The 27,035-nt window shown below is 42.7% G+C and overlaps 1 protein-coding gene across 1 annotated transcript in view; it reads right to left on the bottom strand.

The window, feature by feature from the left end:
- The window catches only part of DOCK5 (dedicator of cytokinesis 5), a 222,862-nt gene that overhangs the window by 50,830 nt on the left and 144,997 nt on the right, over positions 1–27,035 (bottom strand). Inside the window, exons 19-31 of the mRNA XM_061200716.1 lie at positions 26,531–26,628; positions 26,206–26,295; positions 24,637–24,737; positions 22,729–22,863; positions 18,113–18,224; positions 14,979–15,049; positions 14,270–14,376; positions 12,085–12,221; positions 10,057–10,152; positions 7,174–7,272; positions 2,866–2,960; positions 1,477–1,555; positions 176–276 (exon numbers count right to left, since the gene is read on the bottom strand). Coding sequence (XP_061056699.1) covers positions 176–276; positions 1,477–1,555; positions 2,866–2,960; positions 7,174–7,272; positions 10,057–10,152; positions 12,085–12,221; positions 14,270–14,376; positions 14,979–15,049; positions 18,113–18,224; positions 22,729–22,863; positions 24,637–24,737; positions 26,206–26,295; positions 26,531–26,628 — 1,321 coding nt within the window. The remainder of the gene's footprint in view (positions 1–175; positions 277–1,476; positions 1,556–2,865; positions 2,961–7,173; positions 7,273–10,056; positions 10,153–12,084; positions 12,222–14,269; positions 14,377–14,978; positions 15,050–18,112; positions 18,225–22,728; positions 22,864–24,636; positions 24,738–26,205; positions 26,296–26,530; positions 26,629–27,035) is intronic.

Raw genomic sequence — 27,035 nt, 5'->3', positions numbered from 1 at the left:
AAGAGATGTGAATCTGGGGAAATCTGAGGTCTATTAAATGATTATTTTAAGACCTATCTCACTAACAACACGGGTAACCACTGAAGAGTAATTTCTGTGATACCAAAACTCCTGCTCCAAATAGAAATGGAAGAATCGCCTTCCCAATCATAAGCAAGTTTAAGAGGACACTTACTTTTTTACAATTTTGTTGCGCTTGGCTTGTGAGAAGGTTTCAAGCTGAAGGGACTCATGGGTGAGAAAAGCGACTGCCAAATGGAAGTAATTGTTCCAGAGCTGTTCAAAATTAATGGTGTGGGTGAAAAGAAACAGAAAATAACATTAATATGAGTCATAATAAAACAGTGCCACATGGTACAAATGCACTCGCCAGAAATTAATGGAAAAAAAATCCAAAATAAAATCCACGGGACTTCCTTTTCTCTCCTGTGTTTCAATTATTCATCCCTGAAAGTTTTAATGCTTTATTAATATCAAGCTTTTAAAAATAATCCAAACTATTATATTTGTCTTTACTCCTGGGATAAAGGAAAATTGTTGCCAAGAAGTGTACTTATTTATAGTAAGTAGTTTGGCAATACTTATCAAAAGCCCTGACAATCTGCCAAATTTTTGACTAGTAAATACTTTAGGACTTTATCCTGGTAACATATTTATGGGTATTTAAAAAAATATTTAAAACAAGGAAGGCCCTCACACTGCTATTGAACATAGTAACAGAAAATGGAAACAACCTAAATGCTCATAAGAAGAATTTGGTTAAATAAACCATGGTCCAGCCGTACAATGCACTGTATTCAGCCATTAAAAATACTGTGAAAATATTTATTATCATCGAAAAGATCACAGAAAAAGTAAATAAAGTAGATTAACAGGTTACCAAAGAACTGTACAGCTTGATTCCATTTTGGCATAGGTACTTATGTGTGTGTGTGTATAAATACACACACGTATATAACCATTTTGATATATATACACACATACACATATAAACACATATATACACACATAAACATGTATATGTATATGCAATATGTATATATAATCTCCTCTGCTTATGACTCTCTACTTCCAAAGTTCCATAGATACAAACACACGCCATGTCACAGCAAAAGCACATCACCAACAAAATGTACCCTGTAACGGAAGCAGGACCTTCTCTGCCTTCACCAGGGACTAGAATAGTGCCCTGTACATATAACTCTCTAATATTTGTTGGATGAACAAATGAATGAAGATGGAACTAGTGATCATCAGTTTTGCTATCACTTTGGACTTTCAAACAGGTGTTTATACAAACTGCTCTTTGGACACTAAACCGTTTGTAGGTAGAGGAATACCTGCATGCCTCCCTGCAAGCAGGTGTGTTTGTATTTGTGTTGTGATAAAAAATCTGAGGCGATGTTTTCCAAAACGAAACAGTTCTCTTGCTTTGGCTGAGAACTCAAGGAACTCCTAGGTGAGTCGCATGCTTACCTGAAGTTCAAAGCTTGCCTGATCCATGAAGAATCTTGTGAGAACCTCAGCAAACTGATTTATGGCACGGAGGAAAACCCTAGGGGAGGAAAAACACACTGGATAAAGAAGGCAACTTCATGCTCTTTGAAACATTTTCCATCTATGTTAAAAGCCAAAGCAAATCAAACCTGGACTTGGCAATCTAAGACCTGTAGATCTATCAAGGTCCTTAGAGACCAACAACAGCACATTCTACAGAGAAGGTCACTGAAGATCAGTTTCTTGAACTGACTACTAGCACAGCTCAAGGCTGCATCACAATTTAGCCAGTTCAGGGTACAGCTCAGAGGACAAGCCAGGGCTCCTGAGCCTCAGACCAGGGCTCCTTTTGCTCCATCGTGATGCTTACGTTTTAAAGTCTAGGACTTCGGATGCAATTGTTTCTCTAATCTGTACATAGTTGGGAAGAGTTTTTTAAATCAGGTATCAGGACCACGGAGAGTTAACAGTAATGCTTATCATAATGATTTACTTTATTTAGCTCTTTAAAAATCCTGAATCTCTTTTAGTATCTGTATGCAGTCCATTTCACTTTCATTCAACAAGTCTTTGTTGAGGACCAGCAACTGCAAAGCACTGGCTTAGGTTTTGCCTTGAAAGAATGGTTCCTGGTCTTAAGAAATCTACAACTTGGTGGAGATCATTTGCAACCTGTAAATCGAACCATGACCCAACAAAGAATATGGAAAATTCTAGGAGGGGATATCAAAGAGGTACGGGGAAATCAAAAGAAGAGAAGATGACATCCAGATCAGAACGGCTTCCTTTGGAGATGGCATTTGAGAAGGACCTTAAGGAATGGGAGGCATGTTGATGGCCAGAGACAATGGGGCAGACACTGCAGGTGGAAGCAGCAGCGTGAGCGGAGGCACAGAACATGTTCAGGGTCAGGGTCAGGGTCAGGGTCAGGGTCAGGGTTAGGGTCAGGGTTAGGAGGGAAGAGGCCAGTTTGATTGGAGGGCAAGTTGTATATAGAGGGAAACAGTGGAAGACAAGGCTAGAAAAGCAGCGTGGGCCGGGATGCAGAGGCCTTGAATGTCAGGATGATGAAGGCCATATGGAGACACTGAAAGACACCTTGCAGAGCTGATGCTGACAGTCAGCATGAGAGCAATGAGGAGGTTATAGCAGAAAGAAGAGAGGAGAGAGCCCAAGTCGGAGTGACCACAGTAGCCTGCATGGAATCAAGAACAGGAGCACGTAAACCAGGACCACGAAAGCGGGAGGGCCCTTACTTTACAGATGGTGGCTTGAAGCAAAGAGATTTAACATGCTTCACAAGGGTCAAAACCTAGTTTCCAGACCCAAGTTTTCAAATGCCTCCGGCCCTGCGACGGTCGGTCTCACCTGTTCTGTGTCATATTCATGACCATCCAGTCTTTGGCGTAGACGTTCTTTCCAATTAGATCCTTAAACATGATAAAAGTTTCCATGAGGAAGTCCTGCAGAAAACAAAGGAGGAATTGTTGGGGGAAAACTGGGTTATACTTCATAAGCCTTTCCTCCAGCACACTGACGTAAAGGAAGGAACACGATGGCCCAGGTCCCATAACAGTCTATCTTTTGAGTAAGGTTTATAGGGATAACAAAGTATTTTTTAAAAAATTTTCTTTTATATTGGAGTATAGTTGATTAGCAATGTTGTGTTAGTTTCAGGTGTACAGCAAAGTGAATCAGTTATACATATACATGCATCTATTCTCTTTCAAATTCTTTTCCCATTTAGGCTATTATGGAATACTGAGCAGAGTTCCCTGTGCTATACAGTAGTTTCTTGTTGGTCATCTATTTTAAACATAGCAATGTGTATGCAACAGAGCATTCTTACAGGTATCCTATGATTTGATGTTTACATCATATAATCTGATAAGGAAGAGAAGGATTTAAAAATTGTATTTTATAAGTGATAAAACTGAGACTGTTGAAAAATTAAACGACTGGCTTAAGGCCATAGAAACCAAGAAGCTGGAGAGCTGGGAAGAGACCTTGGGATTCTGGATCCCAAGTTCAGAGCCATAATATCCTCAGTCCTCGGCTGCCAATGTTGTCTGAATAGATCTACTGTACTTCAAATGAATTCACCAACAATTGTGAGAAAACTGATACCTTTTTTTTTTTTTTAACTTTTTGGTGTCTTTTAAAAATTGAGTTACAATTAACATATTATATTAGTTAATTAATATTAACATAATATTATATTAGTTTCAGGTGTACAACATAGTGATTCGATGGTTTTATACATTAGGAAATGATGACCACAATAAGCCCAGTTACCATCTGTCACCATACAAAGTTGTTACAACATTGCTGACTGGACTCCCTATGTGTACATTACATCCTGGGACTTATTTACTTTACAGCTGGAAGTTAGGATCTCTTAATCCCCTTCACCTCTTCCATCCATCTCTCTACCCTCCTTCCCTCTAGCAACCACCAGTTTGTTCTCTGTATCTGAGTCTGAGAAAACTGATACTTCTAATAACTTTGAGTCCAATTCTCCCTTATTATTATTAGAACAGAACAAAAATGCTATAAATAAGAAGCAGAGTCATGATTCTTCCTCTTTCAGGAACGTTACCATGCGCAGCCTGGGGGGAGGGTCCTAAATGGTCCTTAAAAAGAGATTATAGCAGTGGATCATCATGTCTGTAAAAACTAATAACAAAAGCCCAGTATTGAAAAAACAGCTATTCTACTCGAAAGAGGGCTAAGAGGAAAAAGTAACTCAGAACAATTGGGCTAAAAATCAAAGCTAAGAAGTTTGGAAAGCTTTTTAATTTATTAGTTAGTTAAATTTAGACATTTTCCACTCAGATTCCTGAAATGAAAATCCAGTCCAATTTCTCTGGCACTACACCGTGCAGTTCTAGCTCATGAATGACATCATATACAGAAAGAACACGGGGCTTGGGAGGCAGGGGGCCTGGGTTCTATTTCTAACAATATTCCTCTGAGACCCCCGTCCTGTTGGTTAACCAGTACACTTCGGATGCCAAACAGCATAGGAATGGGAGCAATTCCAGCCCTCAAGTCTGTGCTACTTCCTTCTGGTTCAATGCAGAGTCAGACTTTTCTACCCTCCATTCTGAAATCATACACATAGTTCACAAGTTTTTCAGTTTTTCACCATCCATTTTAAGTGCATCCGTTACTTATTAACTATCCTATTAACTTTTTTCCTCAAGTCAACAGGAGTTGATGGTTTGTGAAACAAGGATGTAGATGCCGGTTATCTGCTTCTGACGCCAACTCTATATTCAACTCTAGTGCTCTCAGTGAACTGTAAACAGTGATGACATAATAAAGGCAGTTCACAGATAACCCCAGGCCTCACTTTATCTACCACTTCCCGAAGTTTTGCAAGTGATTTCTTCGGAAGCAGGAGCGAGAGAAAGGACAGTCCACTGGAGGTCAAAGGGCTTAGCTGTACCCTGCAGTTCTGCCACTGATGACTACTGTTCCCTTGGGGACAATAATCCTCTTTTAAATGCAGGGGAAGAGCCCACCACTGTCCTGGAAAATAGGAGTTAAATCCGGTTCGGTTGGTTTTTTTTTCTTCTTTTTGCTTACTTACTTAACGGAGCCAAATTGTCAAGAGTTTGAATTTAGTATAACTTTCTTTATTCTTCCTGCTTTCAGAAGGAAATCTGAAAAAAAGTCACTAAACTATTTTTATATTAATTTTATCTTACATAATAATAATATAATATTATATATGTAATTATAATGTAATATCATTATCATTATTATAAGTAGTTGGTTCTTACAGCTAGTAACACATGCCAGGCACAAAGTGAGGCATTTTCCACATGTCCACTCATCAATACTCACATTAACTACCTCCTGCCCCCAGGTAGGTACCATCCTACAGAGGAGGAAATTGAGGTTTAGTGAGGTTAGACAGTTTGCCCAAAATTTCATAGAGGGAAGCAGAATAGCCAGAATTCAAACCCAGATCCGGGTGTTCTAAAGCCTGTGTTCTTAAACCCACTACGGAAGAGAAACACTGCTACCCTCGGCTTCCATCTCTCCCCACCTCTCCCTTCTTCCTAATTCTCTCGCCCAGATCTCTGCAAGCATAGCTACGGATCGCTACAGATTCCTGTACCACGCTGCCAGCCAGAGCATGGCCTACGTGGAGGTCCACACAGGACTCCAGACTAAGCCCCATTAAGTCCTTTATTGTGGTCCAAGACAGTGCTCTGAGGGTTCATCGTTGGATCAATTACAACTAATAATAATAAACAGTACAATTCCTGGTGTGTTTTTCCATCATGTAGACCTCACAGAAAGGAGAGTGACTGGCAGAGAAAGAGCTGGATATCCTTGGGTGTACTGGTCACATGCTATCAGTATAATGAAGGCAGAAAGTGGAAAATCTAGAGCATAAAGAAAATTGGAATACGCACGAATGATGCGAAGTTACCCAGAGCAAAGACGAGTGCAATGAGACCTCGCCTGTTAATCCAGCTCCCCGTCCAGCCCACTACTTCACAAGATAAGACAATACCTTCAGGGATTTTTTTTTTTTTTGGCCAAGCAGCTTGTTGTATCTTAGGTCCCCAATAAGGGATTAAACCCAGACTACGGCAGTGAAAGCACCAAGTCCTAACCACTGGACGGCCAGGGAATTCTCACCTTCAGGGATGTTTAACAGCCACTAACAATTCCCTGAAGGGAAGGATCCTGGGGAAGCAGCCAGAGACCTAACCTAGCCTCTTGGGCCACCTTCGGCTGTATGCTTAATAGTAACTATGAGAACAATTTTCTTGTTTAAAACAGAAGAGAATGGAATTTTTTTTTTTTAAGCTCAATTTTTATTATCAATGCTTTTTTTTTTTAAATTAATTAATTTTATTTTTTTTGTTGTGTTGGGTCTTCGTTGCTGTACGCGGGTTTTCTCTAGTTGTGGCGAGCAGGGGCTACTCTTCGTTGTGGTGCCCGGGCTTCTCTTGCGGTGGCTCTTCTTTGTTGTGGAGCATGGGCTCTAGGCACGCGGGCTTCAGTAGTTGTGGCACATGGGCTCAGTAGTTGTGGCTCGCGGGCTCTAGAGCGCAGGCTCAGTAGTTGTGGTGCGAGGGCTTAGTTGCTCCGCGGCATGTGGGATCTTCCCAGACCAGGGCTTGAACCCGTGTCCCCTGCGTTGGCAGGCGGATTCCTAACCACTGTGCCACCAGGGAAGTCCGAGAATGGAATATTTTCAACTGACGATAACTTACAACTGTTACCTGGGGCAGGTATTACCTCTTTTTGTTTTCCTCTCCAGGGAATACTCAAAAGGATGACATCAACCACATCTTAAAAGACCATGAACATCTCTGCCTCCTAAAGTTCTTGCCAGGGCATGGGTGACCACTGTCCCTGAAAATGAGACACTGTCCTCTTCTGAGAGCAAAAGAGGTCACCCAAATGTTTCTAAATATGGGCTCTCTCTAAATCCAAGAGACTTAGGTGGCTGCGTGAGGACCTCCTGGTACATGTACTGTACTCTTCTTCAAATCCTGTGGCAGAGAAAAACTCTCCCTCCTGTAATCACTGTGGAAAGCGACACAGCGTTCGGAGGTGTGTGGGAAGAGAACCCTAGACTCATGAGGCTCAGTTCTGCCAAAATATGAGAAGTCTTAAAGTTACCAGGATCCAATGAAGACAACTTACAATAATGTCTTGTCTCGTCTTGAAAGTGCTGATGTAGTGGCTGTAGTGGCTCTCGTCCATCTGCCGCAGGATGGCAATCATGCAAGCAATGAAACTCCCCTGAAAGGAGACCGAAAACACAAATCCCAGCTCCTTAGACCACCAACTGACAAAGCAAGATTTGGGTGCATGTACTTTGGTTTTCCCCACCCAATTAACTATGCAGGGACCCCAGCACGCTGGAAACATACTGCATTCTAAAGGTCCAAAGGCACGTGCTTTGCAGTTTCTGCTAAAAATAAGCTCCTTCCAGGTTTGAGCGAAGCCGTGTGGAGGGCTTCACTCATCCTATGAATAGCCATGACCTCTGAAATCCTGTAGATCAGGGGATACTGACTGTAAGGTCTCAGCTAGATGACTAGTTAAGCTGTAACAACTTGTAGACCCCTGAGTTGCTTGTGGAGACAGAGATGTAATAGAGACGTCCAGGGAGAAACGTCCAAAGTATTTAGATCATCTAAATAAATTTGAGCTTGGAGGAAAGCAAAGAGGAAAAAGAGAGGTCGTAAAACTGAGTGGAAGAGCAGAAGAGAGGCTAGGAGAGCTCCCTGCTGGACCACTTCAATGTCATTCCACCAGCTCTACAATCCTTTGGCCAGTGATTCCTAGCATGTTATGCTGTGCAATTGTGGACCTGGTTTGAAGAAAGGGATCGGATAATTAGATGATTACCATCATTTCCATTTTTGAGGCCAGGAATTACATATTCAACTTGCTTTCCCCTAGTCCAACCATATTTGAGCCACAGACTTAATTTTCTAGCCAGAGGGCAAGTATCTAAGGTAGTATCCTCTTGTATTCATATAGTTATGAAAACAACACAAATTTAAGTGAACTTGGCACAGAGGAGATGAAAATACATCTGTTCCTGGGATGGAGAGAATAACTTCCTAAACACAAAAACAGTGAAATACTATCCATGTACACCTCTCTCTGAATGAATGTCTGTCTTAGGTCTCTTTTGTTTAAAAATGTTTATTTTTCCAATTATAAAGTGATGTAAATTTATTGTACTAAGGCTTTGATATATATTGCCAAACCAGCATATAGTTTGCATTACCATCAGCACCTAACACTATTTGTTTCTCCAGGCCTTTGCCAAGTGTTTGTCCAAATTTTACCCTTTCAGGAAAGCCTGTTTTTTATTCTGGCTGCACCACACGGCTTGTGGGATTCTAGTTCCCTGATCAGGGATCGAACCTGGGTCCCTGGCAGTGAAAGTGTGGAGTCCTAACCACTGGACTGCCAGGGAAGACCCAGGAAAGCCATTCTTAATCAGCTTACATAAACTGTAACTCTTCTACCCTAACTCCCCTTATCCCACTCATTTTTTTTCTCCATAGCACTTATAGCCTTCTAATACTCTGCCATTTATTTTTTTGTTATTGTTCTTGCTAGAATGTAAGCTTCTCTAACGTAGTGATTTTTGTCTGTTTTGTTTCCTGATATATCCCCAGCATCTAGAACAGTGCCTGGCTTACAGTAGTTTCTTAATACATATTTGTTGAATAAATGGTTTTTATTTACCATAGCAATTTGGGATAGTTCTTTTTCTATGTCCTCTGATTAAAATCTAATCAGAGATTTTAGCATCGCAAAAGATGCACCTTTAGTAAAAGATGCTTCATTTTAATGATGATACAACTCGACCTTTCAACAGTTACCTCTGGTCTCAATCACACTTTTTATCTGACATTTAATAGACATAACAGGCGTAGAATAAGAGGCCAGGGCAACACTGGCATTTCTAACAGCATGCTAATCCCAAGTTCTTTAAATGGTTTTTCCTTGAACCACAAGGGCTGGACGGTATCACAGGGCACCGATTTATAAGCACACTAAATATCACGGGGAATATGATGCGAAGGGGAAAACTGAACTTATCAGAATTCCTCTCATGGTGACTATAGCGCATAGTTGGGAACATAACTTGGTGAGCTGCTGGGGGTGGGCATGGCTGACAGCATGCAAGGCACTGCCTCCAGGCTGGTTGCCCAGGGCCAAAGCCCACCTCAATCACCTGGTGGTTGTGTAACCTTGCTCAGGTTTTTGCACGTTTCCTCATTTGCAAAATGGAGCTTGGTGTGACCTTTCAATGAAATATAAAGTGCTTAAGATAGTTTCTAGCACACACACAAAAATAAGCTAACAGTGACTACTACCATTATCATCATGCTGGCTGGACATACTGATACTATTACTGTTACCATTCTAACGAAGGCGGATCCACACAAAGCATGTGTACATTGAGAATGACAACTAAACTGCTTGAGACAATAGAGGAAATGCTAAATGCAGTCAGCTAAACCCCTAATTTTCTGCTCACAAAAGCTCATATTTTCCTGAAATAAAATACTAAGCAAATATTTAAAGAGCATTAGGTCGAATGGGTCCCAAGTTCTCAGTCCACCTAGGGTGCCTGCATATCTCAGTGGGTCTCTGCTTTAATATATTATAAGAGGCTTTTCTTTCACCTTCCATATGAGCAAGACTCCTTACGAATGGATCCGCATGATGTGTATTGGCGAGATCCTTTAAAATTATCCCCCATTCGCCTCCCCTACCTCCCCGGTGGATCATTTTCCCTCAAGAGAAAATCAGCATCAGATTTACTCACAGTTATAATGAAGAGTCACTCATCCAGGGGAGCTGTAAAGTTCTAGACCCCATTCATTTCCCGAGGGAGCTATGCCACCCAGCCCGCAGCGCAGACTGGAAACTGGGATGGGAGGGGCCTATGTGAATTTGGTCTCAAGGCACTGCTCCCCGGAGCCCCCCACTGGGCAGGTGGGGTGGGACACTAAGAGGCCGCGGTGGCTGTGTGGTCCCCTGGGCGACACTCACGATGTGGGGAGACTGTCGGCTCATCCCAATCACGGTCCGGTTGATCCTTCTCAGCAGCCGTTCCATTATCAGCTGTACGTGCAGCGCCGTGGGGCCCTGAGGGGGGAAACAAAGGGATGGACACCACTTCTCCTGACTCAGCTTCACTTTTCTTAAAGAAACCTTGGACTGCTGAGAGTTCTCTTTAACTATCATTCTGGTTCTTCAGTACAAAGCAATCTCTTGTCCAAAAGGAGGAAACATTGTCACAGAACGATACATAATGTTATTAAGGAATCTGCTGAACATAACTGGTTCTAACATTTAAAAGATGAACGTGGAGATGCAGGGGAAGAAAGCTTCTCTAATGACCCAGGTCATCTGGGCTCGCTGAGAGCTCCCTGTAGCCAGCAACTCAACAGTTTATGGGGACTCCCAGTAGCACGAGGTACTTGGTCCTGATGCTGAGTAGATCAGGTTACCCAGGACAATTTGGCGCATGAGTGGGAAGAAAAAGGGAAAAACATGAAGTTCTTGCTACCTCCTCTCTAGGATGTAAAAAAACAAGAAATTCAAGTCAAGGAGATTGTTATGGACTGATCATTTGCATTCAAAATTCCTGTGTTGAAGCTCTAACCCCTAATGTGATGGTATTTGGAGATGGGGCTTTTGGAGATAGATAATCAGGTCATGAAGGCAGGGCCTGGGACTGATAGGTTAGTATCCTTATAAGAAGAGACACCTGAGAGCTTGCCCTACCAAGCAAAGGCTGTGTGAGGACACAACGAGAAGGTGGTCATCTGCAGGACAGGAAGAGGGCCTCACCAGGACCCAACCATGCAGGCACCGTGACCTTGAACTTCCAAGCCCCAAGAACTATGAGAAATAAATTTCTGTTGTTTAATCCACCCAGGCTGCAGTATTTTGTTTCGGCAGCTCGAGCAGACTAAGACGGGGATTTACTATTCTGACTCTGTCATGTGTGACTATGAGCAATTATTTAACTTTGTGGAGCTTCAATTTTCATAGCTGCGAGAAAAAAAAGAAAAGATCCCGTACAGGAATTAGCTGGGCTGGTGCACCCAACAGGGCCTCATGAATGTTCAGTCTTTCTTTTTCCTTCTTTCTTTTCTTGTGGTTTGATGCTATACTCCTTCAGCTCCAACTTATCAATATTCAAGTGGCCTTTTCAAAGTCTTTACCCATAATTGCTTCTTGACAGATATTCGAATCTCCTGCTTAATGCTTCAAACAACTAGATCACTGCTATTTATGTAATTTTATTAAAACACCAAGTATTGGTAGCGTCCCCTCTCTCCCACCCTCCCTTCTTTCCTGGCTTGCTTTTTATTATTTCTCTGCTTGCTTCCTATTTCTTTAAATGAAAGTGATTCATAACACCTGCCTCTCTGTAGGAACATGGGTGCCGTGTAGCCATCATGGGGGGTAGCGACTACAGTTTGTCTTCGACTGAAAACATTCTGCAGAGTTCTCCAGCCTCTTGAGTGGAGGCTATGACAGGTCTATCTCTAGAACATGGAAAATCCAGGCAGTGTGGCCCCAGGTTTTTTGAGGGGGAGGAGATGAGGTGAGATTAAAAAAAAAAAACCACATCATTTCTACTAGGCTCCAGAAGGAAGGATCAGTTTCAGAGAGAACATAAAATGAGAACTTCTCAGAAGCTCTGGTATATCTACAATAGTGCTGTCAGGTACCAGAGGTATAAGGGGGTAGGGGTTTCTACCTAACAAGTCTAAACAGGGCTCTGGATCTGAAAAGTCCTCAGCAGGATCTCAGTGATGGGCGAACTGGGCCAATCAGGAAAATCAGCCAGTAGCAGCCCCAGCAGTAGGTGGATCTCCCTGGACCTAGATTTGCATGACAGATTCTAGCCAGGAGAAGCCTCTCTAAACATCTCTAAAATGGGTGCAGCCTGCCCCAGCGCCCAGGATCTCAACTGCCTGGGACTAGGAGAGCTGTGCAGTTGCTCCTGTCCCGGGCCATGGACCAGTGTACGCTATGCTCTGCATCAGCGACTCTTTGACTCACCACATCCTTCCTGTCCAGAACTTCCAGGAGGTAGCTCAGAAGCTGCGAGCTGGCCTCATGGTCAGGCTTGCTGGAGTTGTCATCTAACTGGCCGCTGAGCTGGTCTATCAGCAGAGGCAACAGCACGTCTCTGCACTCTGAGGGGGGAAATGCAGACCACTCACCAGCTGCAGGAAGGAGCACCCCTCCGAACTGCCTGGCTCCTTCCTGCAACTCCCTCTCTGCCTGTCCCCCCAGCTCCCAGCTCTGGACTCAGCCCTGCAGGGGCTCCTCCAGGCCACCGAGGCGCACGTGGTTTTAGGCACGGAACTTCAGCCCTGTACCTTGACCTTAAAAACAAAGAAAATCCCATCTATTGTGGGTCCATGTAGCCAAATGTTTAAAGTATTTAACAATTTCTTTAGCTTTTTTTTTTTTAAAAAAAAGGCCAACTTGGGAATTCCCTGGCGGTCCAGTGGTTAGGACTCCGCACTTCCACTGCAGTGGGCACGGGTTCGATCCCTGGTCAGGGAACTAAGATCCCGCAAGCTGCACAGTGCAGCCAAAAAAAAAAAAAAAAAAGCCAACTTTGATACTTGCAAGCTAAGTCATATGAAACTGATAAACTAAGCAAGTTATATGCTTTTAATTTTTTTGAAATGTTCCACCTAATGGAGAAAATGTACTCGAAAATTCCTATAAATACTGAGCTTCACCAGCACATCTCAGTGTTTCACAGACATTCTGTTCCTGCTTTCGCAGGCACGTGGACTTCATAAAGTAAGGCATTATCTTCCTACTGTGTCTTCCTTCTGAGATCTTCACAATGATAAAATATCATTCCGATGAATCCAGACATTCTGGGCACTAACAGAAACGACTGTGAATGGTGATAATACTTCCTCTGCTGGAATCTTCCAGGGCACCCTTGCTCTTCTGCTCAAACAATGCATCTTTATTGTCTCATTTATGGTTTATGCATCCTTAGAGGCAGAGGGAATCACAGCACAGTAAGAGCTTGACTAGTATTAAGTTTCCCACTTAAGAGCACTCACTAGCTTTCTGCACTCCCCCTGACCGGGTCCTTGGAACAGCTGAAATGTCTAAGCACAAATTCTGAGGCTCAGAAAGGGTCAGAGCCAAAAGACGTGCTGATATGATCTAGCTCAAGTCCATCCTTCCATAGAAACAGAAGCTGAGACTTAGAGAAGGTCCCTCATTTGTCCAAAGTTACATAACTAGCCAGGGGCAAGGCTAGAAGGGTTCTCCCACCAACAACCCACTCAACTTTTCCTATTTCTGCGGTGTCCTGCTAGTTCTCAGACCCTCCAGCCAATACACACTGCATGAGTCACCCTCTGGGACTCCCTGACCTGGTGGTGGTGGCTTCAAAAGAAGCTCCCACAGCTGCCCCACCCTAGCGAGTCTTGGGTTTACTGGGAAAGAACCAGGTACTGGACCTCTTTCCCATGTCAACTTTGGGACAGGAACACAGTGATTTCCACCTGGTGGCTACGTGCTTGACTCTAGCTACAAAATGAAGAGTCTTTTATCAGTGGAAGAGTGTTCTCCTCTCCACTCCTAGCAGTATGATGGTAGTCTGGCTCCCCTACAGCTCCCCCCAAAACCTCTCTGATTTATAGTGATTGCCAAATTCCATGGCGTAAGTCCTTCTGCCATGGTCACTCTTCAGCCACTAAGATGACATGACTGGGCATGGAGTCGAGAAGAGATGTGCATAACCAGTTCTGCCGAGCCAGTATAAGTGGCATGCAGTCCATCACTGCCCTACAGCATCATGGCATCACTGCCCCATGACATCACTGCCCCATGGCATCACTGCCTGCCCCAGCCCCTGGTTACTGACGTTATATTCTAAGTCAAAGGAGATGCATTTGTTTAAAAGGACCGTCTTTACTGCTTGCCTGTTACTTTATGGGGTTCGTATTTTGAGGACAAAGTTTGCTAATTAATGAAACACGTCTTCGAATTAAAGATTAAAGAACACATGATTTTGTTCTTTCAGGAACTATGGGAATGCTGAACTGATTTCACCTTCTCCTTAAAACCGGTTTCCCAGGAGGTCCTCAAGTACCAGCAAACGATTGGCAAGGACATTATTGACATTTAAAAAAAAAAGGCAGTGTTGGCTGAAGAAGACACAAGGCTGGGATTTCTGTAAGCAGCAGTTTTGGTGGAGACTCACCCGACTGCCGGAAAAGATTGCTCTCTACTATCTTGGTCATGCAGTTCAGTTTCTGGCGAACTAACTGGTTGTCAGGGATGCTCTGAATGAACTTGCAGAAGAGCACGCTGGAAGAGAAACCCCAGTAGTCACTGTTTTCATTCTGCCGAGTTGAAGGGAGCATTACGCTCTTCCCCTCTACTGGGAAGTTATTTGGGCGTGGACAGGTTTACCTGGAATTTTCTCTCCAATGACCTAAGAGTCTGTCTCTAGGAAGCCAAGGAGAGGCTGTATTCCGTGCTCACTCCAGGGCTCAGCCTGGGAGCTAAGTCCGCCTAAACTGGCAAATTAGTCAGGTCCATCACTGCTTTGCAGACCTGCCTTCACCCTCAATTTCTGCAAAAGTCTTTTTGGGCTACCTCCAACCCAGTGTCAATCACCATCTGACTCGGCATTTCGGGGGTACTTAGGTATAGGGCTGGAAGCGTATTATTATGTACTTTTTTCTGTAGTTAATTTTATGTCTGTGTGTCTTGTTTCCCTGGAGAAAGTGCAAACCTCTCTGAGGGGCTGGCTTTGTGTCTTCTTTTATGGCTTCCACAGAACTGAGCACAAAAAAGGTGTTCGGTCAATACGTGTTAGAAGAATCACAGCATGTGTAGCTGCCTAACCTCAAGCCAAGCAGGGGAGCTGCTTCTCTGTTAAGAAACAAAAGTTTTTGGCTACTTACCTGAGCTCAACTGGATCGAACACAAGTTTGACATCATTAATGATGCTAGGAAGGTACTTCAAGGCTGCCCCCTGCAAGAAAAACACCGAAGGCATATTCAGTTGCCAAGCAGGACAAATACAGGATTTCCTGCTTGATCCCAGGAAGAAACGACTGATGCTGGGATCTTGAACAGGGAACTGGACACAGACACTCTCGCGATGAAGAAGAAAGCTGATGTTGTTCTACATGATCTCCCAAGATCTTTTTCCTGAAAAGTCCAGAGGCGCAGCTTTCTGCCCTCACCACCCAAGAGCCACTCTCCATTTAGAATTCAGTTTTCTATCCAAGGAAGGAGTTAAAATCTTGACATCTCCCTCACAAAGTTGCCATAGAGAGGAAAAAAATAAAGCTCGAACTTGAGTCTTTAGGGATTACATATTTTACCTCAAAAAATTGATAATGATGAAGATGATGGGGACGATGGGCTTCTGGGAAGAAGGGGAGCCCTAAGAATAAAGCCTGTTGCTTGAATCATCATCAGGATCAACTGGCTGAATTCACAGGGTCCAGAAACGCCATTCAAGGGACGTCTAAAAGGGTAGCTTGTCATCTTTGGTGAAACGTCCATTTAGGTCTTCTGCCCATTTTTGGATTGGGGTGTTTGTTTTTCTGATATTGAGTTGTATGCGCTGTCTGTATATTTTGGAAATTAACCCCGGGTTGGTCGCACTGTTTGCAAATATTTTCTCCTAGTCTGTCGTTTATCTTTTCGTTTTCTTTATGGTTTCCTTTGCTGTGCAAAAGCTTTTAAGTTTGATTAGGTCCCATTTGTTTATTTTTGTTTTTATTTCTTTTGCCTTGGGAGATTGAGCTAAGAAAATATTGCTACGATTTATGTCAGAGAATGTTTGGCCTATGTTCTCTTCTAGGAGTTTTACGGTGTCATAGATTATATTTAGGTCTTTAAAACAGGCACATGAAAAGATGCTCAACATCGCTAATTATTAGAGAAAAGCAAATCAGAACTACAATGAGGTATGACCTCACACCGGTCAGAATGGCCATGATCAAAGAGTTTACAAATAATAAATGCTGGAGAGGACGTGGAGAAAAGCGAACCCTCTTACACTGTTGGTGGGAATGTAAATTGGTGGAGCCAATTTTTATGGAAAACAGTATGGAGGTCCCTTAAAAAACTAAAAATAGAGTTACCATATGATCCAGGAATCCTACTCCTGGGCATATATCCAGAAAAGATGAAAACTCTAATTTAAAAGATACAGACACCCCAATGTTCAGAGCAGCACTATTTACAATAGCCAGGACATGGAAGCAACCTAAATGTCCATTGACAGGTGAATGGATAAAGAAGATGTGGTATATATACACAATAGAACACTCCAGAGCAGTAAAAAAAAAACAATGAAATAATGCCATTTGCAGCAACGTGGATAGACCCAGAGATTATCATACTAAGCCAAGTCAGGAAGAGAAAGACAAATACCATATGATATCACTTATATGTGGAATCTAAAAAATAATACAAATAAATGTATTTATAAAACAGAAACAGACTCACAGACATAGAAAACAACCTTATGGTTACCAAAGGGGAAGAGAAGGGAGGGATAAATTAGGAGTGTGAGATTAACAGATATACACCACAGTATGTAAAATAGATAAACAACAAGGATTTACTGTATAGCACAGGGAACTATATTCGATATCTTGTAATAACTTATAATGAAAAGAATTTAATATATATATATACACACACATATATTTGAATCACTTTGCTGTACATCAGAAACTAACACAGTATTGTAAGTCAAATCTACTTCAATAAAAATAAATAAATAAATAAATAAATAAATAGCTAGCTTGTCTTTGGCAAACCAACATTTGAAAATACAAATGTACATAAAAGTTAAAACAAAGGGATTTCCCTTTACTTTCTATAAGTCATTCTAAAATTAACAAGTTTTCCACGAACTAACTAGGATTAATTTTTTTTATCTCCCACCATGGCCAGTTCTATGTTGCCCCAGAACATCCTCACCGACAGCACTAAGAGTTACTCAATATTTTATTCTTTTTGTTGCAATGGTAAATGGGAGTGTTTTCTTAATTTCACTTTCAGATTTTTCATCATTAGTGTATAGGAATGCCAGAGATTTCTGTGCATTAATTTTGTATCCTGTTACTTTACCAAATTCATTGATTAGCTCTAGTAGTTTTCTGGTAGCATCTTTAGGATTCTCTATGTATAGTATCATGTCATCTGCAAACATCATCAAAAAATCTAGAAACAATAAATGCTGGAGAGGGTGTGGAGAAAAGGGAACACTCTTGCACTGTTGGTGGGAATGTAAATGGATACAGTCACTATGGAGAAGAGTATGGAGGTTCCTTAAAAAACTAAAAATAGAACTACCATATGACCCAGCAATCCCACTACTGGGCATATACCCTGAGAAAACCATAATTCAAAAAGAGTCATGTACCAAAATGTTCATTGCAGCTCTATTTACAATAGGAAGGACATGGAATCAACCTAAGTGTCCATCATCGGATGAATGGATAAAGAAGATGTGGCACATATATACAATGGAATATTACTCAGCCATAAAAAGAAACAAAACTGTGTTATTTGTAGTGAGGTGGATGGAGTTAGAGTCTGTCATACAGAGTGAAGTAAGTCAGAAAGAGAAAAACAAATACAGTATGCTAACACATATATATGGAATCTAAGGGAAAAAAAAAAAAGTCATGAAGAACCTAGTGGCAAGATGGGAACAAAGACACAGACCTACTAGAGAATGGACTTGAGGACATGGGGAGGGGGAAGGGTAAGCTGTGACAAAGTGAGAGAGTGGCATGGACATATATACACTACCAAACGTAAAATAGATAGCTAGTGGGAAGCAACCGCATAGCACAGGGAGATCAGCTCGGTGCTTTGTGACCACCTAGAGGGGTGGGGTAGGGAGGGTGGGAGGGAGGGAGATGCAAGAGGGAAGAGATATGGGAATACATGTATATGTATAACTGATTCACTTTGTTATAAAGCAGAAACTAACACACCATTGTAAAGCAATTATACTCCAATAAAGATGTTAAAAAAAAAAAAAAAAAGAGTTACTCAAGCTGACCTTGATCTTGACAGCTTCCTCCAGAGGCCTGTCCATCAGCATATTGAAAGAGAGAAATAACTGGCGGATTGAATTACTAAATTCATCTCCATCTTCACTTTGGCCATAAAATCTTCAGAGAAAAAACAGAAGGCGGGAAAAAAAAAAAAAAAAGAGAAGGCGGTCAGATTTTCCATCTTTAAAAGAAGTTTTCCAACAGATCTGTTGCCTACACAATGCTGGAGGCCCATGCCTCACTGGTCACCTCTTTACACCGTGCACAGAGGAGTCACACGTGCCCTTAGGTGGTTCAGGAAGGGGCCCAGTAGCTGGGAAGTTATCCCCACCTGGACAAAAGGAAGGTAGTGATTTGTACATAAAGTCCTACAACAGAGCTCTCCCACTGGCCCCCTGAAGCTGTCTGAAGGCCCGTCTTGGTGCTGTCCTCCATCCTAGTGGCGTGCGGGCATTGCCAGCACAGAGCGGGGACCGGCCGGAAGCAGCTTTGCCTCGAGCAGCAGATAAGCCCTGCATGCAAACCTACCATCCTCAGCTCATTAGCACAATGTCCAGCAAGCAGGGGACTCCCCGCCCAGCTACCTTCCCTGACAGCCCAGTCTTGCCACCTCCACGCCTCCCCCTCCTCCCTCTCTCTCCTCTTCTAATCTTTGTGTCTAATCACTCTCTGCCATTTGAATCATTCTGTCTCACCACAACAAGCCCTGATCATTTGCGTTCAAGTTTCAGACAAGCGGTAGAGAAGCTCCTCAACCTAGAAACATCCTGAGCCCAACCCAGTCTGCAAGCCCAGTCAGCATCCTTCTATCCACTGAACTGGCCACGCTGGTGCCGACCTGCCTCCAGGACAGGGTCCTCCCAGGACACAGGCTGCCTTGGTCTTTGCTTATTTGTGCTTGTTTGATTAAAGTAAGCTATCATCTGAAAAGTTGGTTCATTCTCATAAGTAGAAATCAGAAGGTCTTTGGCCCATTTCTTAGAAACACATAAGTCCCCAAACTGTAGTCCAAGTGCATTTACACTGGGTGGCAATCTTACCACCAACTGTCAAGAGTAGGGATGGTTTGAACTTAGAAGTTTATACACACACTCAAATACATACGTACATGCATATACATATTTACATTAGTCTCCTCCATTCACCTATATCTTATATGGTACTCATGGAATATGAACTTCTCAGAAAATTATTCAGTCAGAGGGTTTCTGCTAATCCTCAATTCATCCATTTTGCAGAACTTTAGAAAAGAACTTTATTTGCAATTTAGTCCACAAAATATATCAAAATTAACATACCCAGAACAGAACTCACTTGATTTTCCTGTTCATCTTTAAATAGTCCACGTCTTAGCAAACAGCACCCCAAACCTAGACGTTATCTACAATTCTTCCCTTTCTCTCATTCTCCCACCAAATCTCACAGCAAGTCCTATTATCTCTTCCTGCTAAATCAGTCCACTCTCTGCATCTTCTCAGAGACAGGGCCACCCTATCTCACATTTGAACTATAACAGCCTATTAAGTGGTCACCCAGGTTTCACTCTTAACCCCTGATAATCCACTTTCCACCCAAGAGATGAGATGATTATGTAAAATGTAAGCCAGATTCCACTACTTCTCTAACTGAAACCCTTCAGTGGCTTCCCGTGACACCTGGAATGAAATCCGAACTCCTTACTATGACCTAGAAGGCCCCATCACGCGCCTGCCTGCCAGGCTCCGTCCTCCCATTCCCAGTCTCCACGGTCCAGCAACAATGGCTTCTCTTGATTCCTTAGCTGTTCCAGCTCCCTGCACGTCTCTTCCCTGAGATCTTCAGAGGCCACCTCCTCATCTTTCAGTCTCAACTCAAACCCCAGCTCCTGGAGAGGCCTCTCCCACCAGCTCAGCTCAGGGAGCCTTCCCTGGTCACTGTCACATCAACGTCTTCCCTCCTAGCTCTTATCCATCTGAGATGATCTTGTGGGTTTCTTTCTTTATTATATGCCTCCCTGGCCTCGATGTAACCCACAAGCACCATGAGAGCAGGAACCTTGTCTCATCTGCTGCTAGATCCCAAGATCTTGTAGCAGATCCCCAGATCTAGGGCTAGGAGGGAAGGTGTTGATGTGACAGTGACCAGGGAAGGTTGTTTGAGCGGAGCTGGTGGGAGAGGCCTCTCGGGAACTGGCATCTGAGTTGAGGCTGAAATATGAGGAGGTGGGCTCTGAAGATCTCAGGAGAGAGACGTGCAGGGAGGAGGAACAGCTAAGGCAAGCGCCCTGGGGGGGCACCGAAGGGTGTGTGGGAGGAATCAAGAGAAGCCAATGTTGCTGGAGGGCCGAGAGCAACACCTGGCACCCTATCTCTGTGACTTTAAAAAAGGGACTAATATGACTGAGCTTCTCAATGTCCTATTGTGTCTATCAAATCCAAGCAATCAGAGAATGCAGACTACCAGACCCTCTAGCCCAGATCAAGCTCTGCTTTAGAATGAGAAAACATCAGGGGGAAAAATAACCGTAAACAGGCCATTAGGGACTAAGTTCAACACAGCCACTCTCTTAGTTCATATCATGGGTTAATTAACTTGGCTTTTCCATTGTTATCATGCAATCTGACGGTGAAAATGATGGCCCAGATGCAACGCAACATTATGAAGGGTAAAAGAGCTAGTGGATCATAAATGGAAAATATTTTTAAAATTTCCTCAATTAAGGTTTTTTCTTTTTATGGTTTTTTGTTTGTTTGTTTTGGCCGTGCCCCGTGGCACGCGGGATCTTAGTTCCCCAACCAGGGATCGAACCCGCGCCCCCTGCAGTGGAAGCGCAGAGTCTTAACCACTGGACTGCCAGGGAAGTCCCTCTTTTTGTTTTTAATGAGGATCTTTATTGCTGGACATCAGGGTTTGCTATACAAACTTTTAGGTAAGGGAATGTTCCCTCAGTAGGACACCCGAACTGAATATGTGGAAATTCAACATAATTACAAGACACAAAGATCCAACTATAAAAGACCACCTGGAGAGAAGCGGGGACTACAGAGGCTGTGTATATGCTCTGAGTTGGGCGGACACTGCCTGCTTCTACTGGGGAAGGAGGAGCTGACATTCGTCCAACTCAACTTTTAAGTCACTGAACATGTTTAAACACCATAAAAATGTACAAATTCATTGTAGAAACTTTAAAAATGCAGAAAGGCTAAAAAATAAACCTACTTAAAGCCCTCTTATCTATAGTTTACTCATATCTAACCAGTCTCCAATCCTGAAATATTTTTGAAATGAGATCATATTACACTTATGTCTTCTACCTTAGTTTTACTATTTAAGAACCTACCAGGGTTATCCTGCCTCATTAACATACCCTACATTTGAAAGGGCTGAATGTACATACTTTAACATTCCTCTTTATTTATACCTGATGGATTTTTTTTTCCATTAGATAGATTTTTAGATGGGGTATTACTGGACAAATGTGATATCTTCCTTTGCTCTGTGTGTGTGTGTTTGATTTTTATTCACAGTGCCAAATTTATGTCCTTAAGAATTTATCTTCCTATCAGCAATAAAACACAGGGCCAATTTTTGTCCAATCTCACCAAAGAATAAAGATTTTTCATCGTTATCAAATGTGCAGGTAAAGATGGTGTGTGTGTATCGCATTTTAATAGTATAAATTTCTTTTTAAATTTAACTGACCATTTGAAGTTTTCTTTTGTAAATTATGTTTTTATTTTGTAGTGTGTAAGGATATTTATCATTCTTTAGTTGATTTTTAAGAGCCTTTAATTAGTAAATCTACTGACCTTTGAACTGTACTATAAGTTACAAGCTTTTTTTCCATGTTGTTTGCCTTTAATTTTATGATTTTTTTAAAAACACAAAGTTAAAAAAATACACATGCTCAAATCACAGGCTTGAAATCCTCTTACCTACAGCTTTACTCGTATTAACATATGAGCATGTTATCTATCTAATTTCCAAACCTGCCTTAGAAAAATATTTTAACAGTTTGGAAATCCAGCTATTATTGAAGGGTAGAGATGCCACTGGAGTTGTGGGCATTCCCAGAAAAGTTATTTCCTCATTCTTGACTTCTATTGTTTTTGATGGAACGATTATTCTAGAAATCCAAACTGGGAATTATCGTATCTCTGGGGCTTAGTTTTACCAGGTACCTAAGCCCGGTGTCAGCAAAGAAACACACACCTCAGGAAGCAACTCCTCCAAACACTTGTCACTACTGTCCGTCTACTCCCAACAACCGCTCACGATCCTAGATTTATATACCCAACATCGTCATGAAGCCCGTTGCTGTATTAAATACAATCTCATCACAGGAACCTGACTTCCTAGTTATTATCACCAACAAAGACTTCCAGTAAGTTGCACATTGTAGTCACCTGCATCCCTAAGTCCTGCTGTCACTACTGCCCTAGAAATTCTGCTGATCCAAAAGGACGTCACATGAACCTTCTTTAACGGTTGTGTAGTCCACCCTCATCTTCACCCTGAAGTTCTGAAATTTGGCAGCTCCGTGACCCAGCTGCCCACAGAGCTGAACGTGAGCATAAGGGTTAAGGGAAAATATGGGAAGAGAGGATGGAGAGCGTCAACACTGTATTACGGTCACCATTACCTCAAGTAGAGCACTCTAGATTGGATGATGAACCTAAACAAGTACTTTAAGGCTTTCAAGGCAGCAAAACGCAATTCCGTCTTGCTGGAGTCATCTGCATTCGCCACGTAAAAGTTCAGTACCTTGGAGAGTTTCCTGAAAAGGGCAAGAAGGAGAAAAATGTCAATGAGGCAAAGTGGTACTCTGGGGTTTGGGGTATGCTATACAGAAGGGAACTTGGCCTCCTGGGGAAGTAGAAATCACAACTATAGTAATTATTTCTTCTAGAATATGCCCTGAACAGGGAAGTTAACTCCTTCGTAGTTTACTTTTCTCATTGCGGTCTAGGCTTGGAGCTTCCCTTCTGCTTAGAAAGAAGGGATGATTTCTTTCCCTTTGCAGGATTTTAAAAAATGATCAAGAAATCAATGAGTTGAAGGGACTCGAATCGTGAGTATATTTTAATCTCTAGCATGCTCTACAGACATGTTCAGGTGTTCCTGTAAGGGAGGGACTGTCTGACAAAGGTAGTCACCTTAAAAGAAGTCTAATTCCCTCCAATCTGCCCCAGCTGTTTGGGATCCATGAACTGGAGCCAGATGGAAACTCTACCGAGTGTGGGAAGAAGAGCAACCCATGGTTCTGAGCATCTGAACACATGAAACTGCTCTGGGATTTTTAGGTTGTTCTCTGTGTCGTTCCAGAGCCTTTGGACTAGGTGTTGTCGTAATCTTGGGCTGTCTCACATTTTTCAGGGCACTGATATTTTGAACTTTCCTTCTGGGAATCTCCGAGTTTTCCTAATATTAAGAAAAATTCACAGGAATCATGTGGAATTGATCCATTCTTGCAAATAAACCCAGATTACCAGAAACACACCACCTGGAGTGTTGCATCTGGCTCTGTGTAATAAAGACCCAATGATAGGATTTCATCTCTTGTAGCTGCTGCCTACTTAGAAAGTGAGGCTATAGGGTGGAAAGAGCCCTATCACTGGTGTATCTGCTGCTTCCCCCAACCCAGTGGGCATGATATCCATTGTGTTAATTGGGGATTATGCTACATGACACCTCTTCTAGGTCACTTATGGTTTATTACATTTCTGGACCTTTATGCAAATAAAACTGAGAACTTTCTTGTTTAGTTCAGAAAAAGACATGAGGGATCAAGGATCTGAATGACAGAGCAGGTCAGCAGCACTTGGCACGATCTGGCATAAGCCACTGTCAGAAAGATCTTTGCCATCTCAGCTCTGTTCCAGTCACTGCCACGTTGCTCTGCACGGTAACCAGAGTGCAAGGCGCGGGGTGACAGGCCACATCCAACGGCATGACGAGCTGAGCACTGCAGGGCAAAGCTCAGATTGAACATCAGTCAGGGGCTCATAAACCAAAGACAGAAAGAAGGCTGCACCTTGGGAAAGGTGGAGACCATTCCCTCTTACGTAAAAGAAACAAAATTAAATCTTCTCGTGACCTCTAGGTAATAAATTCTGCAAAGCACTTGCGGCGTACAGTTGAGGGAATGACCCTCAGTTCTATCACATGTCGTCCTGCTTCATCCTCTGATCCCATTGGGGCGTCACGCTGATCCCACTGACACCCGCCTCCTAAGATCCTGCGTAGGGTCCTCTGTCCTGGACTGTGCCCCTAACAGCTTCAACTCCTCACCTACAGATGCTCTGGATTCTTAAAGAAGTACAGTCTCATCTCTTCCGTAACTTCCCAGAAAGCAGGGCCTGAATGTAATCCCTTTGGCATGGTTAGAATAGTTAGATGGTTCCCACTTTCCCCAAGGAAGCTTAGAACAAGGTTCTGCACTTCGAGGCAAGGGTACTCAGCTCACGTCCCTCTGGCTTCTCAACAACCCGGTCCCAAGAGCACAAACCCGACAATCCAGCCACAAGCCCTGCCCGGGCCTGGTACTTACACATAGGCCAGAGTGGCACTGAAGTGCTTGTAAATGTAGGTCTCGAGGACGGGATTGAAATGCTGGAACTTGATGTCTCCTATCAGTGAAATAATAAACACCTGCCAAAGGTGAAAAACATAAATAGCAGCAGAGCACAACCCCCGGCGGTCTGTCAACAGGCTGGAGCTGAACGTCTGGGACCTTCTTTTCCTTCTTGGTCATTATGGTAGCTTTCCCATGTTACTATTCCAGAGCTGAGGTCAAGTCTTGGGGTTTCTTTTTATTTAACACGAACAGAGAGAGACATTAAGTGTCAGGCACTGTGCTAAATGCTGTGAGGAAACCAGTGTAAGCCAGCACCCCTAGCCTCGGAGAGCTGACCGCCTCAGAGAGAGGGCAGTGCACAGGTAACCAAGTCAGGGAAGAAAATGGGATGAGAGGGGGAAGGGTGTGGGGAAGGCTTTCCCATGGGAATAGTAAACACTAACCCAAGGATGCAGCTAATGAAATACTCCAGGACATGTGTCTCCTCAGTGCAGTGTGGGTGTCCCTAATAACTGAACTCACCAGACTTTTGAGTCTCAATTTCCTGCTCATGTTAACTCTTATCACTACCAGACACAGAATCTACTGATACAAATAACCACTTTGCACCTACTTGTGATAGAAGAGGGCAAAAGAAGGGACACCTGGGACTTCCACACATGCCCGTTGCCAGCTGCTCTGTCCCACGGGAATCTATCTCCAGACCTTCTCCCATGGAGTCGTTACCATAGACTCTCTTGCCCATAAACCTGGCCAGGTGTGATCGCAGCTGGGGGCACTTCTCTCTTTGTCTTACATCCTTAAGTGTCAACATCCTAAACTCTTCTTGAATCTACCAGTCCCTCCAAGTTGATGAATGACCTGAAGCTGCAATTCACCTTCCTCCTTCTTTGCTGCAACATTCAGGGAAAACTCTGCCCTGAACTTTAACCCCAACAATCAGAAAACGATGCTTAGTTTGGATGTGTCAGCTTCCGCCACTCCACTGCCATCGCTGACCTTCCCAGAGTCCGATATCCCCTCTCCTTCTTTGGATATCCGGTCTTGGAATGGGTTGCATGTTTTAGTACTTTGTGTGACAATTTAAATTGTCTGCTGGGTAGCGTATTGTACATAATGAGACCAAGACTCATCTCTGACTTGCAAATTCACTCTCCCTTGCAAGAACGCACAAGGACACGCATACACAACAAACCACAATCGTCTTTGTTAATGGTATCTCCTGGTTTAGGACCAGATAATTTTAAAGCGAGTTAAAGGGACTCCTGATTTCAAATGTCATAAAACAGCTTGTTTTCCCTAATGAGAAAGAGAAAGCTTAACAAAAGGGAAGATCTAACAGGAAACAAAGCCATAAACATCTTGACTATAAGTCAATTGTATCTAATGTTACTTGTGGGAATGTAGCCTCAAGAAATCATCAGAGAAATGTATACAAATACATATGCAGGAGCCTATGCATCACAATTATTTATAATACTGAACTGTTAAAAACCACACAGTTGTGAGAACAAACACTAGATAATATGTGTAACTGCTTACCAGTGCATCAAACACAAGGAAGTCATATGTTTCATCGTCTGACATTTCCATCATTATGTTAAAAAGTGCGTCTAGCGTATCTTGCAAAAACTGAAGATAAGAAAAACAGAGAGGTTATTTGGTGCTTTCAGTTTAGCTCCAGACTGCAGTAATTCGGGGATAATTAGGTTTCAACAGAATAGGTTTAAAAATAGCATTTTCCTAAAAATTGGCACACTTGCTTCCCAATTTAGACAAGTTTTATGTTTACACCCATCGGTTTAATTTAAAATATTGAACTAAGGATGCAGTGGCTGTAGTCCTAACTGTGAATATATAAACATACCTTAACAATTTCTCCTCCATCCACCTCCATTAACTTCTTTAAGTTGTGTTTAATGTTCTGAGGGTTCGAACGCCAATTTAACAAGCCTAACAGGTCAACTAGGAAGAACAACCACAAACCATAAACGTTAGACACGGATTAGCAGGGCAACGCACACCATTTCAGGACACAGTGACAGAGCTCTCTAGAAAAGATCGTTGCTCCTAACGGTGACTAATACCTTATGCAGTCTTTTAATTTACTGTCTCCTACCTAAATCAGAGAAAACCTTGGGGTCTTCTTGCCTTCTTCAGAAGAAAAAAACCAACCACGAATGTACAAGAACATAAAATGATGCCCGAATAGAACTCACGTCTCTCATATAAGACATCACAGCCTTACTGATGAAACACTTAACTAACCTTCTTACCTTTAATTTGCTGCATTGCTTAATTTGCCCCTTGTCACTACGTGTGTCTCGGTGGATGCAGAGGGGAAAATAAAAACTTATATATGTGCATTGATT

This window comes from Eubalaena glacialis, chromosome 9 (assembly GCF_028564815.1).
Source record: "Eubalaena glacialis isolate mEubGla1 chromosome 9, mEubGla1.1.hap2.+ XY, whole genome shotgun sequence".
NCBI classification, from domain to species: Eukaryota; Metazoa; Chordata; class Mammalia; order Artiodactyla; family Balaenidae; genus Eubalaena; species Eubalaena glacialis.
The sequence above is the reverse complement of the archived record's forward strand: the minus strand, read 5'-3'. Positions and strand labels throughout refer to the sequence as shown.